The 14,975-nt window shown below is 45.0% G+C and overlaps 1 protein-coding gene across 2 annotated transcripts in view; it reads right to left on the bottom strand.

Moving 5' to 3' along the window:
• Positions 1–7,927: 7,927 nt before the first annotated feature.
• Positions 7,928–14,975, bottom strand: part of LOC135920024 (probable 4-coumarate--CoA ligase 1) — a 102,714-nt gene continuing 95,666 nt past the window's right edge. For both annotated transcript variants that reach the window (XM_065454090.2, XM_070534797.1), the window contains exons 9-10: positions 11,115–11,384; positions 7,928–8,257 (exon numbers count right to left, since the gene is read on the bottom strand). In XM_065454090.2, the coding sequence (XP_065310162.1) occupies positions 8,118–8,257; positions 11,115–11,384 (410 nt within the window). In that variant the 3' untranslated portion in view covers positions 7,928–8,117. The remainder of the gene's footprint in view (positions 8,258–11,114; positions 11,385–14,975) is intronic.

The raw sequence follows: 14,975 nt of genomic DNA, 5'->3' as shown, positions 1-14,975 counted from the left end.
GAAATCAAAATACTTATTGAATAATTGACATAATTACGTTAATTAACGTTTCATTATTAAAGAGAACAAATTTCAAGCTACGAATTGTAGATAGTTGGCAAAGTAATTATTAAAAAGTAAATTGGCATAATAATGTAAATTATTTAAGTAAGCATTTTGATTTTTCGGTAGAAGTAAAGGGCCAGCTCATAGAGTAATTTAGAACATAGATTACAGTTGGACTATGCCAACGGAATTTTTTTTTGAATTTCGGTCAGTGAAAAACATCCCTCTATATGAGAACATACACGAAGTAGTGGTATTGCTGCTACAATGATCAAATCTGCTACGCTCCTTTAAAGCTGCGTCATGATGAGCCGCCCCACTCCATCTCTGAGGCCACGGAGAAGAGGAGTTGTCGATGACAGCTGGCGGTCACCGTTGCCTAAAGCGAAGAGTATGGTGAGATATGCATTCACAAAGCTAAGTGAGTTGAACGGTCACTGAGCCGATCCAGTGCAGTGCGTGTTCGTGCGTGCAAGCGGTCCGCTATTAGGGAGCTCTGTGTGCTACCAAAAGGGGTTGTGCGTAGGATAGTATGAAGTTCTGTCGAGCCTATAGAATTGCGTGCTCGGTCCATCATGCGCTATTGGCGGGTCCCACATTCGTACTTCGTACTAGCGACGTGACCGTGCTTGGGGAGGTGTTCGTCAGCGGGCGACGCGCACTTCGCACGTTCTGCCCAGTTGCAGTGGCATGGTGCACTCAGCGAACTGAAACTTGCTCCCTGGCTTGTTACATGTCAGGTCTTTTGCTGTGTTGCATTTACCTGCTTGTGTTCATAACGCAGTGGACTTGAAGCTCGACCATTTTACTAGCTAAATGACTTCAGAACGAAAATATATCTCCGCAGAGACACTTAAAAAAAATTAAATTATGGGGTTTTACGTGCCAAAAACTACTTTCTGATTATGAGGCACGCTGTACTAGAGGACTCCGGAAATTTCGACCACCTGGGGTTATTTAACGTGCACCTAAATGTAAGTACATGGGTGTTTTCGCATTTCGCCCCCATCGAGATGCGGCCGCCGTGGCGGGGATTTGATCCCACGACCTCGTGCTCAGCAGCCTAACACCATAGCCACTGAGCAACCGCGGCGGGTGCAGAGACACTTAGGACTGCTTATATACGTGTGGAAATTAGAAAACAATGTAGTTCGTTAGGTGAAATACTTCTTTCGCGCACGTTCTGTGTCCGCACAAGCTCTCCCCTGCTTTCTAACTGAACCTCGGTAAGGCCCAATAAAAACGCGCCAAGCCGCTCCACGCATTCGCTTGCCCGCGAGGAACTCATTACTTGAAGGACTGCTCACCAGCGTTTAACCGACTACAAAATAAAAATGAATCGGCCAGTAGCAGGAAAATTCAAACTTACACATATACCTTTTTGCGCATCCTCAGTAAAATCCATCCTACGGCACACCCTCCTCGCTGCCCATTGTGCTCAGCTAAAGTTACCCTTAATCATATCACGTGGACGTGTCAGGCCATCACTGCGTACCCCGCGTACAAAACCTTACAGCGGAGCGATGGGAGGAGTGGCATGCCAGCAAGAGTCAGGACGATCACCTCAGTGTGATTGACCGGACCCGCCGAGTAGCACACGCAAACGGAGTTCTGGGCCGCTATATTGTAGCGATGCCTTATGCCTTATTCTATGTTATTCTTATCATCGACCACACGGGGCCGCCTGATCCCGTTGATAATGTGGGCAGACCGTTGCTCTGACCACTGGCCAAGCGCGAAAAGCCGGAAAAAGCATAGAATGGGAAAAGGCATCACTACAAAATGCCGGCCCTGGTCTGAGGGCGCCCCACCGCAAGCTGAGAATCGGACTGAACTGGACTGGTTGCGGAATGGATTCCAAGGGAATGGAAGCGTAGCAGGGGGAGGCAGAAAGCTAGGTGGGCGGACAATAAGAATAGGTTGCAGGGGACAACATGGCCACAATTATACATGACCGGGATAGCTGGCGAAGTATGGGAGAGGCCTTTGCCTTGCAGTGGGAGTAACCAGGCTGATAACCATAATGAAATAAATTTTCACCACCACCACTCAGCGGCGTCCAACTGGACTATAATATATATCATTTCATGTATACGGTTTATACACTCATGACGTGGCGCCCCCTCCTAGCCATTGGCTGCGCCGTCAACTGTGTGACGGACGCTCTATAGGCACACCTTTACCCACAGGAACCGTGGAGCCGCCTTGGCATCGGGGAAGCGTGCTCATCTCGCATGGTGAGATGAGCACGCTTCCATGTCGCATCTCGCATCACAGACGCCCGGCTTCGATTCCAACCCAGACTAAAAGAGAACTGATCTTCTTTTCATACGCAATAACTTCGTTTACGGGAACCTCCCAGACAAAGGTGGCGTCAATCCGAGCATTTATGACGGTATTTTACTCTGCCATCGGCCATTTTGGGTACACTCTTAAGCAAAATTACACCATTTGTTGTCGTATCTTGCCAGAAAACAATAATCGTCATTTGTGTTGCTTACATGTCTTTTTTTTAGCTGAGCTGAGCGGGTTTAGCTGAGCATTGAGAGCTGGTAATGCGCCACTGCCGCCTCAATAATGACAGATGAAGAAGTTGGGATTTAGGAGAACACGCGGATGGGATATGCTATTATGTGTACTTACTCTGTTTGCGCTTAATGGGTTAAATCAGTAACTTTTAAATATGTCCTGTACGTGCGGCACATGTATTTTTTGTCATAATTAACTGCAAATTTTGGACCGAGAGAGTGTTATACCTCGAGAAGTGTGTATTCAGGGGGATTTATTTATGTTGTGCTGCTTCCCTTGATCTCTGACAAATCTGCCTGTCCTACCAGATTAAACCCAAGATTGATTATTAAGTACGTTATTGCCCTCTTTAGTACTTTACTCAAAATGGCTTCCATAATATGAAACACGATAATAACATTTTAATTCAATGCTGTATTTGGCTTATAGTTTCTCTTGGTTCTGCAGTTCATGCTGCAATAAAAAAAGAAAGCACGCCAGTCAAGGGGTGTTAGTAAGAACTAGACAATTAGGCTCCCGTATCGAAACCTTTTTCACAGCACTAAATTCTCCAAGCGATGGTATTCTGTTCATGCAGGCGGTAGATTGCCATCTTGCGGTTTAGCTTTTTTCCTGTTGTCTGGATTACAAGGGACTCATATACTGCCTTCAAATTCAGTTTTCTGGGCAATGATAGAAGCGTTATCTCAGTAAATGACATATTCATACAGCCACGTGCTCCACAAGTGCAGTGGAAATGACATTTTTTTTTTCATTTCTGTACCATTCACTCCGATATTATACATATGTTTCGTAGAGCTCTTTCAAGATTACTGCTTTCGCCGATGTAAAGCTAGTCCTGATTCGTGCAGCGTATTCTGCATACAACGCTCGGAAACATCTCATCCTGCATCTTCTTCACATCTACCAGTTAATGCTGCAACTAGTTAGCCGAAACGTGGGCTACATCGGCTTCATAGGTTTTCATAGCATGTTCCAGGAGCTCGCTCACCAAAGGGCCATAGCCAAAGGTGGCGCAAGCTCGAGGGGGCGGGACCTGCGATTTGGCACCCTAACCTATGTTCCACGGAACGAATGAAAATTTTGGGTTATGCTCTCCCTGACGTAATCTGTGCAGGTCAGTGTCAGACATCTGACCGTATGGATTAAAGGAAAAGTCTTACAGCGAGCCCAGAAAATTTCCTCTAATCAGCTGCTCAGAGTACGGCGAGATAAGTTCTCCTACCCAGGTGATAGTGTGTACTGATTTCGCTTAAAGTAGTGAGAGTGTCCTGAAACTCGAGAACCCCGGAGTCTGAGCTCTACCCTGCTCCCGCGCGGTGGGTTAGAGCACGCGCAAAGTATTCTTGAAATGGCCTATTTTCATTTCAATTGCCTTTCTTGACTTCCATAAAAAATGGTTCAGGGCACCTTTATCACGCCGTGGCTACGACGGCTAACACTTCGCGCCGCCTTACACAAAATGGGGATATGGACGACCGCGCCCAGCTATGCTAGCGTCAGCGTAGCCATTCTACCAAGGCAAGACTGCGTGGCATCATGCATTCAGGCAGACGTTCCGTGGTTGTAGGATGTCCGGGAATTCTACATCGACATGATGGACATCTGGTTGATCCACCCAGCTGGAGATCCACTTCTGTATCAATAAGATATTCCAGGATCCGGCTCCCACACCCCGGCCCCGACTTTAACGAAGACTTGAGGGCAGCCGTTCTTGCTCACTGCGTCACCTCCAACTCTCAATTGCAATAGGGGAGGTCTTCTGTAAGAGTCCACCAAGTGGGCCGGTCCATTTCATCTACTGTTAAAGTTCTGATTGGCTTGGCTGGGCTGCGCATCCGCGGCAGCGAGGGGCTGCAGCCAATCAGTACCTCAGTAGGCGACTAAATGAACATGTCCGCAAGGTGTACTTTCATAGAATACTTCCCCAGTTCTCGCCATCGGAACAATTGCCTTATTCTGCGCCTTGTCGTCACAGATCGCCTGCATCCACCCGTGCCGATCGTGAGTACGCGCCGGCCCCATCATCAAACCTGCATTACCAGTCAATTCATTGCATTGCTTTGAATGCAAAGAATCGCACTGAGACTGTAGTCATGTAGTTAATGTAGTTGGTGAGGTGCACATCATCCAGTCACGTCCTGTCACTTCAGAAAACGTTTAGAAGCAATGGCCGAACAAGCAAGGCGATGACATGTAAACTAAGGAACTTTTGGTGACGGTTTACGCAATCTACGAACAAATGCTGTAGTAATACGACATGTGCTTAGTTTATACCTATAACAGGTGCTGATAATACTGTTTTAGGGTTTAGGCTAAAATGTGAAATATCACAAATCAGTTCTTAGGAAACCCACAAGGTGGAAGAACGTCCATGAAAGGAATGATTGTCATGAACTCGACTGTAGTAGGATGCTAAAATGAAACCTAGAAGTACTAGTCTCTTCGTTAATTCTGATGGTACATGCGCATCCCGAAAAGGCGTTGGTCCCGTGTTCGAAACACGGATCTTAACGCATTCTTCATCAATTATTCGCGAGGCTTTCTTCCTGAAAATTCGTTTGAGTTTCCTTTGTGGCCTCGTGCTACAATCGTCTGGATGTGATTTTTTTTTGCTTTCATATGTTACGAAGCAATGCCAATGACCTCACCAACTGCCGAAATGGCAGAGAACAATAACACAATAACTTTTCACAAGCCTGTAATTCTCTCTAATGGGCGCAAGAAGGTGCTCATTGTTGTCCTAATTTGCTTAGGCAATATCGATACACAAGCCCAAGGCAGTCAGTTGATATTGCATTTTTGCCATGTTATCATAGCCCCTTGACCCGTAAATGTCTTGCTTAAGCCGGACGCTTGTTTGCTACGCTTCGGTTTTGTTTATTCGAGGTGGAATACCGATGAAACACTGTTCATAAAACCATTTGAAGAGGTCTTTTAGCATTCCGAGTACATTACTAGAAGCCATCGTGGGCAAAGGGAACCTTATTTATTGCAACGCACTCAGTTTCTACTGCAGACTTGATAGCCTTGGCGACGGGCTCGTGATTCTTCTAACGACCTTCTTGCAAGACCACAACGGCAGCCGCCAGAGCCTCTCCGTACTCGGAATCCGGAATCCGGAACAACCGAATGAATACCAAATGTTTTTACGGGCAGTGTATGGAAAAATATTTCCGCAGTTGCCAACGAGCTTTCGAACCCCAGAAAGGAAGCTTGTCATGTGAAGATTTGAACTCTCAACAGCAACATTCGTGCTTTTTTATGACTGATTTTCGGCATATTATACTTCCAAACAATTATTAAATGTAGAGCACAAAGAATGATAACACAGGCACAATAGCGCGTCTGCCGAAATGGCATAATGTTTTCATTCAAAACTACTTTGGTCTAATCACGAGTTCAACAAAGCCTAGTCGTGCATTCTGTAGTATACCCTAGCATATTGGGAGGACATCACAATTTCTATTCGTCCAGAAAGGAGCCTTTGCTCGCGTAAGTGCAAATGTACATCGGCACCCTCACCGCACGAGGCACTGCAAGACTTACCACTCATACTATTATGTGAGCTATCCCCTTACTGTATTGTTCGCATTTTTGGTGAAAGTGCAGTTGATTTCTAGGAACATAAGTATATTTCCTAATATAATTGTATATTTGTTTATGTGTGTTCTGGGCAGCTATAGTAAAGTCAATATTAGCACCAGGACCATCTCATCCTCAAAGACAAACTGCCCTAATGGGGTTGTGTGTTAAATGCCTTTAAGAGTGTCACGGGGAAGGCGTCAGACGGAAATCCAAAACAATGAGCAAAGCGAGAACAAGGTGAAAGTGGGTGCCAACGTTTCGACATGTGGACTTGTCTTCTTCAAGGCGATATATACTTTTCTCGCCACAGTATATATAGGTGGGGTTCTTCTAAAGGGTAGAGGGTGTAAGGCAGTTGGGTGTGGCAACGAGCGAAGGTGTGTTAGTGGTGCTGGTGTAGTATTGAGAATGAAGGAGCGCTGTGCACAAGGCCACTGACACGGCCTTCTGTCAACCACGTGAAAAGAGCCTTGTGTAAGCCGGCGTGTCAACGGCGTGCACAGCAGCCCTCTATTACCTGCTTCACTGGTTGTCCTGGGCTATGGTGTCTCTGTAAGAGATAATGGAAAGAACAGCAAAAACCGGTGCTCGTAAAAAAATAAACTAAAAAAATAAAAGCACACTAAGCACCCAAACCAAGTGTTGCTGCATATAGCTTGAAATTTATTATAGCGAATAGATTCTCAAGCTCGCTTTGAAACGTTTATCCCTATTGGTTGCAATCTCGTGAACTCATGGTGTGATTCTGCGTATTTTCTTTTGCGTTCAGAACAGAAATTCGACGGTGAGATGTAGAGTTTAAGTTCATCAAAGTTATGACCTGCTTGGTTGAAATGCTCGGCGAACGCTTTGCGAAGCTTCTTAGCTGTGTCCGCGCAATGTCCGTTTAATCCAACGTTTATTGATTGTCCCGTTTCACCGATATATTTTTTCTTACATAAGGAACATTCAAGCACATAAATCACATCCGAACTAGTAGAAGTGAAGCTACATTTGATTTATTATGCATACCTATTTGCGGTGCTTTTAAATCTAATGTCACTTTAAAGGTGCATGCAGGTTTTGCACCAGGGCCGACAACATGCTTTTAATACGGAGGAATATGTTGGCTGACTTTTCCGTGCGCTAAGATGTCTTCTAAGTTCCAGTTGCGGCGATAGGTAACCATTGGTACATCCGGAAATGCCTTTCTACGACGCTCGTTAAGGAATAATGTGGGGTGGCATTTTCGTATTATGTTGCTTTATTTGGGAGTGCATTGCAATGTTTTGTCATAAAGGCATGAAGTTTATCAGATTCTGGTGCAGGCTATTTCTTCGCCAATTCCGACCATCTCTCCAACCTTGACGCGACCTGATAAGTTCTATCGAGAGCAACTTGTAGATAATTTCTTTCTGCTAGCGTTGTTTTAAAGTCATTTAGGTGGTGGATATAATTGTGGGATTCTTCTTATTTTTTCGCCGGCTGACGCAAGCCGGCCGACACACGGGTGTTGACACGTGATTGACAGACGGCCGTGTCCCTGGCCTTGTGCAAAGCCTCCCATACCTTTGCTCGTTGCCCTACCCAAGCGCCTTACGCCCTCTGCCCTTTAGAAGAACCCCGCCTATATATACTGCGGCGAGGAAAGCATATGTCGCTTTGAAGACAAGTCCACGTGACGAAACGTTGGCTCCTGCTTTCCCCTTGCTCTAGTTTTACTCATCGTCTTTAAGAGTGTCAGGCATAGCAGGCGTCCAGGGAAGATTGAACGCTAACAGAAAACGAAACTCCGCTTTTATTTTTGTCTATATTATTCAAGAAAAGCCAATGCAGCTTACTGACACTGATATCGCCAACTCACCTCACTAAAAAGTAGCGATAACTATGAGCAAGGAAAGCCAAAAAATATGTTTCACCAACTGACCAAAATGACAACGGTTAACAGCGCCCTGGACTTGTCTCTCCCTACATGCTCAAACCTGCGCTAGCTTCCCTGTATCTGAAGTGAGAAAGCGCACCAGCGCCGGCCTGTTGACTTTCGCAGTTTCAGTCTTTGGAAGAGAATCCACAAAAAAGACGCCACCATGTAGGTGCTTGTAGACGGCGAGATGGCCTGCGTGGTAAAAGAAAACATAGCCAAAATGAAATAATTTGCATGCAGTCATGAATCATTTTAGAGAAGATATTATACGAAGGAAACAAAATTATGGCTTCTTCTTGTGCTGAGATAATTTCTCAGCCCTACCAAAAGTTGACGTGTTTCAAGTGAAGGTGTTCAACAAAGACAATGGAATGCGTGCGTTTCACGAGTTTACATTTGAAATATGTTATGACTTACTGCCAAGTCCTTCCACCGCGCTGAAAAAAATGTTGGAGCGTGAATAAAAAAGTGTACGTGCGCTTCAGACATGGTCTTTAAATGCAATTAGCAAAAGAGTGTGCTTATTCGGACAAACATTCAGCTCCCCGCGTCGTGCGTAACGGTCTGCCATAACATTGAAAGTCTGAAGAAAGAAAACTTTCAAAGGATCATAAAGCTGGCTGGTAGTTGAAGTAGAATAAGAGGAGATAGCGCAAGTTCAATACACTTTTAGGAAGACTTATGTTGATGCTTCGATCGAATCACATGAATGGAATAAAACGAACTTTTAGCCCTGACAATTTCATTTACGTTGTGGTTTGCGCCCAAGTGTACACGCTCTGTGGCGTGGCTGTAGGCTCAATTATCAAAGGGGGCCGTAATCGCTTGAGAAACTCGCGTGTCTCAAATTCACAAGCACATAATTATTCCTAATGAATGTTTGCTTCATGGGATTCACGTGCGATAAACCACTAGATAATTACGGCACACGCCATAGTGGCGGTATGCAGAATAATTTTCGCCATGTGAGGTTATTTAAAGGGCACCTGATTCACGTTACGTGGCCATATTTGCATTTCACCTCAGTCGAAATGCAGCCGCCGCAGCCGATCCCACGCCCTCAGGCTTGGCAGCGCAATGCCAAAGCCCCGACTGCAGTGGCTGCAGTCGGTGGCTACGGTGGCTGTCATTACGTATGGTATGGCGCAGCCTTCTAGTGTGATCTATTAAAACGACCAGCATGACATATATAACTTCGTGAGGGCGAGGCCGAGTTTCCGGTAATATACTAAGTTTTTGTGATTATTGTATGCGTAGGGACATTCATGTCGTTTGATGGCTATGCCGAACGGCACATAGCCAACCGTCTCATAGGATAGCGAAGGAGGACATCCCTCATTAAAAATGATAGATATTTCTGTGGCATTGTTTAAAAGAAATTTTGACAAATTTATGGAGTTTATTCCCACTCGCAATAAAAAACAGCGCTAAACAACAGGACGAGTGATGGGACACAGACAACAGCGCTGAAAAGAGCCCGATGTAGGAGAAATAAACTGCAGATGCGTACGCATTTAGGCTGGTTTGTTCATGATTACGAGGAATAAAAAGCAGCGGTAAACAACAGGACGCGTGAAGGGACACAACCAGCCCAAATGCGTACTTTTCTGCAGTTTATTTCTTCTACATCGGGCTATTTTCAACGCTGTTGTCTGTGTCCTTTCACTCGTCCTCTTGTCTAGCGCTGTTTTTATTGCTCGCAATCATAAACCAACCAGCCCAAATGCGTACTCTTCTGCAGTTTATTCCCACCATTCGTTTACCCCGTTTTGGAGCAGTCCTTTGAAAACTATTTCGCGCAGGAATTCACAAGCCATCATAAAGTTGCCCCAGAAGTTATGAATTTCTGCTATCTGGAAGTTCTAGTTATCTAGTAATGAAATTCTCCCTATCTGGACAACAAACCTAGGAGAGACAGCGCCCACGCCACAGAGACCCTACAACGAGAATTCACTCGTTCCTTGATAAGACATACCCAGGAATTTTCGACATTGCCTCTGCAACCATCCATCGAACTTCACGGTAGCGCACCAGCCTAACTCAATGGGCGGCATTTGCAAAGACTAAATTTAAAAAAGTCCGCCTACCTTTTAATAACATTCATTCAGCAAAGTCCAGAGGGTATGCCCTTCTTATTATATGCGTATTTGCAGCACTTATCCTAAATTCACTGCTGCCTTACGGTAGGCTTTGAATCTAGAGAAAAAATGATGCTTCGACAAAGGGCCGTAATTGCATATGCTAATAGAAGGGACGTACTCCGTTGACGTCGCTAACTTAAAGTTGTTAAAACGTTGCCCACGTAATGAATTATTTCTTCTTGAGAGTGCTGCCCCCGCACTATGGAGAAGTACGACAGATCGCCACAAGGGTAATGACTCAAATTTGTTTACTTGTTCAGGGAGCGTTCCTTTGATCCAACCGGTCAGGTCCGCTTTTAAAGAGACTGCCAAAATCACAACCTCACAAACGCCGCATTTAATTCTCTTTGTCCATCGGTGCTTGAGTTTGCAATCATCTCTTCGCCTAGGCTGGACACGTACTCCGCATAACTTTTACCGTCAAGCAAGTAGCAAAAACGAGCTTCGGAAACAATGACCGAGAAAGTTGGTGATACGCACACTAATTGGTATATATATATATATGTGTGTGGCCTGGTTCACGCATTCTGAAAATAAAATCTGCAAATTCACTACGCTTTGGTAGTCACTTCGAGCTTTTAAAGGTGCTCAATATAGGGAATATTCTTTAGAGTAAACCTATGTTTCGAAAAAGTGTAACTGACATCAGACAAAAACACAAGAACATTTTTGAACTTCCTCCCGATGCAAGTTATCTGGAGGCGGAAGTCCTCTAGCTAGTGGACGCCAGCGTTGCTGGGTGACCAAATTGGGGTGACAAACATAGTTATACCAGCACTTTTTTGTTATAAAGATATTTTTTCACGTCCAACCAGGCAAAGAAGACCTTTAGAAGAGGCCTTCTGGCAGCCGGAGCGACTTACAGGGAGCCCTAGGAGACAAAGTGGACCTTATGATAAGGCACTCACTTTCCACGGTAGCCTTGATATCCTTAGCGAGGAGCTCAGGATTCTTCTGACGACCTTCTTGCGTGAGCACAACGGCAGCCGCAGCAGCCTCTACATACTCGAAATGGGGAAGCCCAACAACGGACAGCTCGGCAATATCAGCCGAGTGTTCCCGAAGCAGGAGTTCTTCCAGCTCCCCCGGAACGACCTGATTATCCATGCACTTGATGAGCTGCTTCAGCCGCTCAACGATGTACAACCTACCGTCCTCATCGTAGTATCCAGCATCACCTGCACGGTGAAAGAACGCTAGAGATATCGAGATTCCAAGCACATATAAATGGCTCATGCTGTTGCGGGACATTCTAAATACAGTGTATGATTAGTTAGTGAGATTTTACTAAACTCAGCAAACACTATTTTTATTTCTACGGAGTGCACGGCTGTGAGTAGTTAGCAATGAACGTTGCAACACATGAGCAACTGTACCGAGTCCTGGGTTGCAACGCTGCATGCATGGCGGTGTTGACAAGCGGCACATTTGTAACTAACTGTGGTTGCATGTAATGCCAGCACGCATTTTTGCTGAGACAGCATCTGCTATCGTAGGACGAAAATAATCGGCCTTTTTATGAGCTGTCACACTTTCTTACATATTTTTAATTCTAATATCATGCTTCCTGAAGTACACGCTGCTGCTAAAACCTACTTTATAATTAGAGCGTCAAAGCGATTGTCACATATTGCTTACAGTTTCTATCGCATTACAGAAAACGTACTGTCGGTCCACTCGCTTTCATCATGGCTTGCAAATAACTCCGGATAACACGAAGGCCCAGATAAGGAGAACAGCCTCCAACGTGAACAGATAAGCGGCATTTAAATAGCAGCTAGGGCGAATTTCTTCAACAAGAACGCAGTAGCTTTTAGGCGCATGCATTGCAGCACACGAATTACGTGTGAAGTGTCCAAGAAAGCAACATCCTTTTTGGTAACTACTTGCAAAGCTTATGCACTGAGAGAAAAAATAATATATTTCAATTACGGAGCGAGGCCCATCGGAAAAAGAGGCTAAAAGAAAGGAGATTGGGCAGAGTTCAGTTTACGACGAGCCCTTCGCATGAGTATGTGGCAGTAAAATGAAGTATCGCTTACGAGCTCGCCCAATCCCAAAGTTGATGCAGCGGATAGATCATCTTTATGTGTTAGCAGCCACGGGTAAATAATCGGGAAACTGACACACTTTCGCTCGTGACACAAGAGCAAAAATAGTGGTAATTTTGTGGCCGAATGCAAGTTAGCGCAAGCAAACGCAGTGTAACTCCTGCTGTGTGACGTCAGGTACCCGCCAGTCATCTAAAAGAGGTAACTGTCGTCGGCGCGAGAAAAACATGTGTGCTACCGTAGCTTAATAATTAGAGCATCGTGCTTTTGTACGAAACATGCATCGGTAAAGTAAAAAAAACGTCCCTCAGAGTCAATATATATATATATATATATATATATATATATATATATATATATATTCAAATGTTGTTTTGACGGGTTACCACCATTTTTGTGTTTCCAATATGTACCTGGCCTCTTGGACCGATCCTGACGACCATGCAGACTACAAATGTGGGCCGAAACATACTGCTGGACATCGGCGCCCGGCACCACTGGCCCCTTTCGTGTTGCATATGCAGGGTGCCCCAGCTAGCTTGGGCCAAGATGTTAAAAAAACCCAAGAGCTCTAGAGAAATCGTACCGACTGCATAGTAGCCGTTGTCTTATGTACTTACGGTCAGCATTCCTTTCATCAAGAAGTATTAATTAATTACTTGTAATCAGTGAACATTTTAATTATTGCTCGAATCTCAAACATATCAATTACAAAGTTGTAGAGCACCCTAAATAACCTCCGAATCAAGCATTTATTTCGTGCTGAAGTGGTCCTAGTTGTTTTTTCCAAGAAAAAACAAAAGCCCGCGAAATACGAAATAGATGCGCACTCGCATGCCGCTACTCAAGCGCCTACAAGCAACCACTGAAAGATATACGGCTCCTTTCTCTTATAGCCGCATCGTACAAGGCTCCGCTACGCTTATCAATGCGTCGGGGGCGTGTTCTCTTGATACCGCGACCATCACATAGCGTAAAGCTCTGTGTCGCGCTGCCGCCGCTAGCAAAGCCGTGTATCCCTGTCTATTCGCTTGTGAACGCTTGAGTAGCAGCGCGCGAGCGCATCCCTATTTCGTATTTCGTAGAGAAATGCATGAGAGACAACGGTTAGATACAAAAAATAAATAAATGAAGACAGACAGACAGATTCGAAGTGCTTTAAAGTAGGCCGAGAATGATAAACGCATTAAAACGAAATGCAGCCCCATTAACGAGGAGTGTTCCTATAGTTGTCTTGCTTTCCGATTTCTTCGCACACGTGCGCCCACCTCGAGATTACGAGCGCTTTTATCACAACTGTGTACTTTGACGACTATTTGCTTTGACGGAATTACCTAAAAATTAACTACGTTAAGCGGTGCACCAGCCGGTCGATACCTGATGTAGTGTCCGTCGATGCACTCGAAGTATAAAGTATGAAGGCTGTATTGTTTATTGAAGTAGACATTCTATGTCGGCGTCTGCAAATGCCATGTCGTGATGATAAGCTCGTTCATCTGTGTTTCTGGCTGAGTCGACTTTTCGGTTGAGTCCATTTTGGCATAGCTCGTTGCTGTGTGGTGGTAGAAGGACACCTTATTTTTCGGGAAACAAATACTACGTACTAGGCTGTAGCGTTGCAGTATAGATAATAGGGCGTGAGAAGTGATCGAAAAGTCATGCGATGATTGCACGAGTTAATCCAGCCTCATCCGTTCCTTATAGAACTTTCACTTATAATTCATTGTCGCCCTAAGAATAACCAGCATCCTAAAGAATGGTTCTGGCACACCGACATCAGAGAGTTGCGAGATTAGAGGTCTCTCACAGATACAATCAATGAGAGCGTTCTGGATGCTTGAATGCAATGGTATTTACTCAATTTCCACAGCCCGCAAAGCAAAGGTTTGCAAAAAGCTTTCTCGTCAATTCGACCATCGTTCATCTGTGTTAATCGGCATGCACATGTTGATGCACTTCATCGCCTTTATATAAGCGCCATGGTGTTTATAGGCACCTTGGCCCAGCCCGTGCCCCGACTGTTCTGCGAACATCATCATCATCATCATCATCATCATCATCATCATCATCATCATCATCATCAGCCTGGTTACGCCCACTGCACGGCAAAGGCCTCTCCCATATTTCTCCAACAACCCCGGTCATGTAGTAATTATGGCCATGCCGTCCCTGCAAACTTCTTAATCTCATCCGCCCTCCTAACTTTCTGCCGCCCTCTGCTACGCTTCCCTTCCCTTGGAATCCAGTCCGTAACCCTTAATGACCATCTTTTATCTTACCTCCTCATTACATGTCCTGCCCATGCCCATTTCTTTTTCTTGATTTCAACTAAGATTTCATTAACTCGCGTTTGTTCCCTCACCCAATCTGCTCTTTTCTTATCCCTTAACGTTACACCTATCATTCTTCTTTCCATAGATCGTTGCGTCGTCCTCAATTTGAGTAGAACCCTTTTCGTAAGCCTCCAGGTTTCTGCCCCGTAGGTGAGTACTGGTAAGACACAGCTATTATACACTTTTCTCTTGAGGGATAATGGCAACCTGCTGTTCATGATCTCAGAATGCCTGCCAAACACACCCCAGCCCATTCTTATTCTTCTGATTATTTCCGTCTCATGATCCGGATCCGCAGTCACTACCTGCCCTATGTAGATGTATTCCCTTACGATTTCCAGTGCCTCGCTGCCTACTGTAAATTGCTGTTCTCTTCCGAGGCTGT

This window comes from Dermacentor albipictus, chromosome 3 (assembly GCF_038994185.2).
Source record: "Dermacentor albipictus isolate Rhodes 1998 colony chromosome 3, USDA_Dalb.pri_finalv2, whole genome shotgun sequence".
Classification (NCBI taxonomy): Eukaryota; Metazoa; Arthropoda; class Arachnida; order Ixodida; family Ixodidae; genus Dermacentor; species Dermacentor albipictus.
Note: the sequence above shows the minus strand (reverse complement) of the source record. Positions and strands in the feature narration are given on the sequence as shown.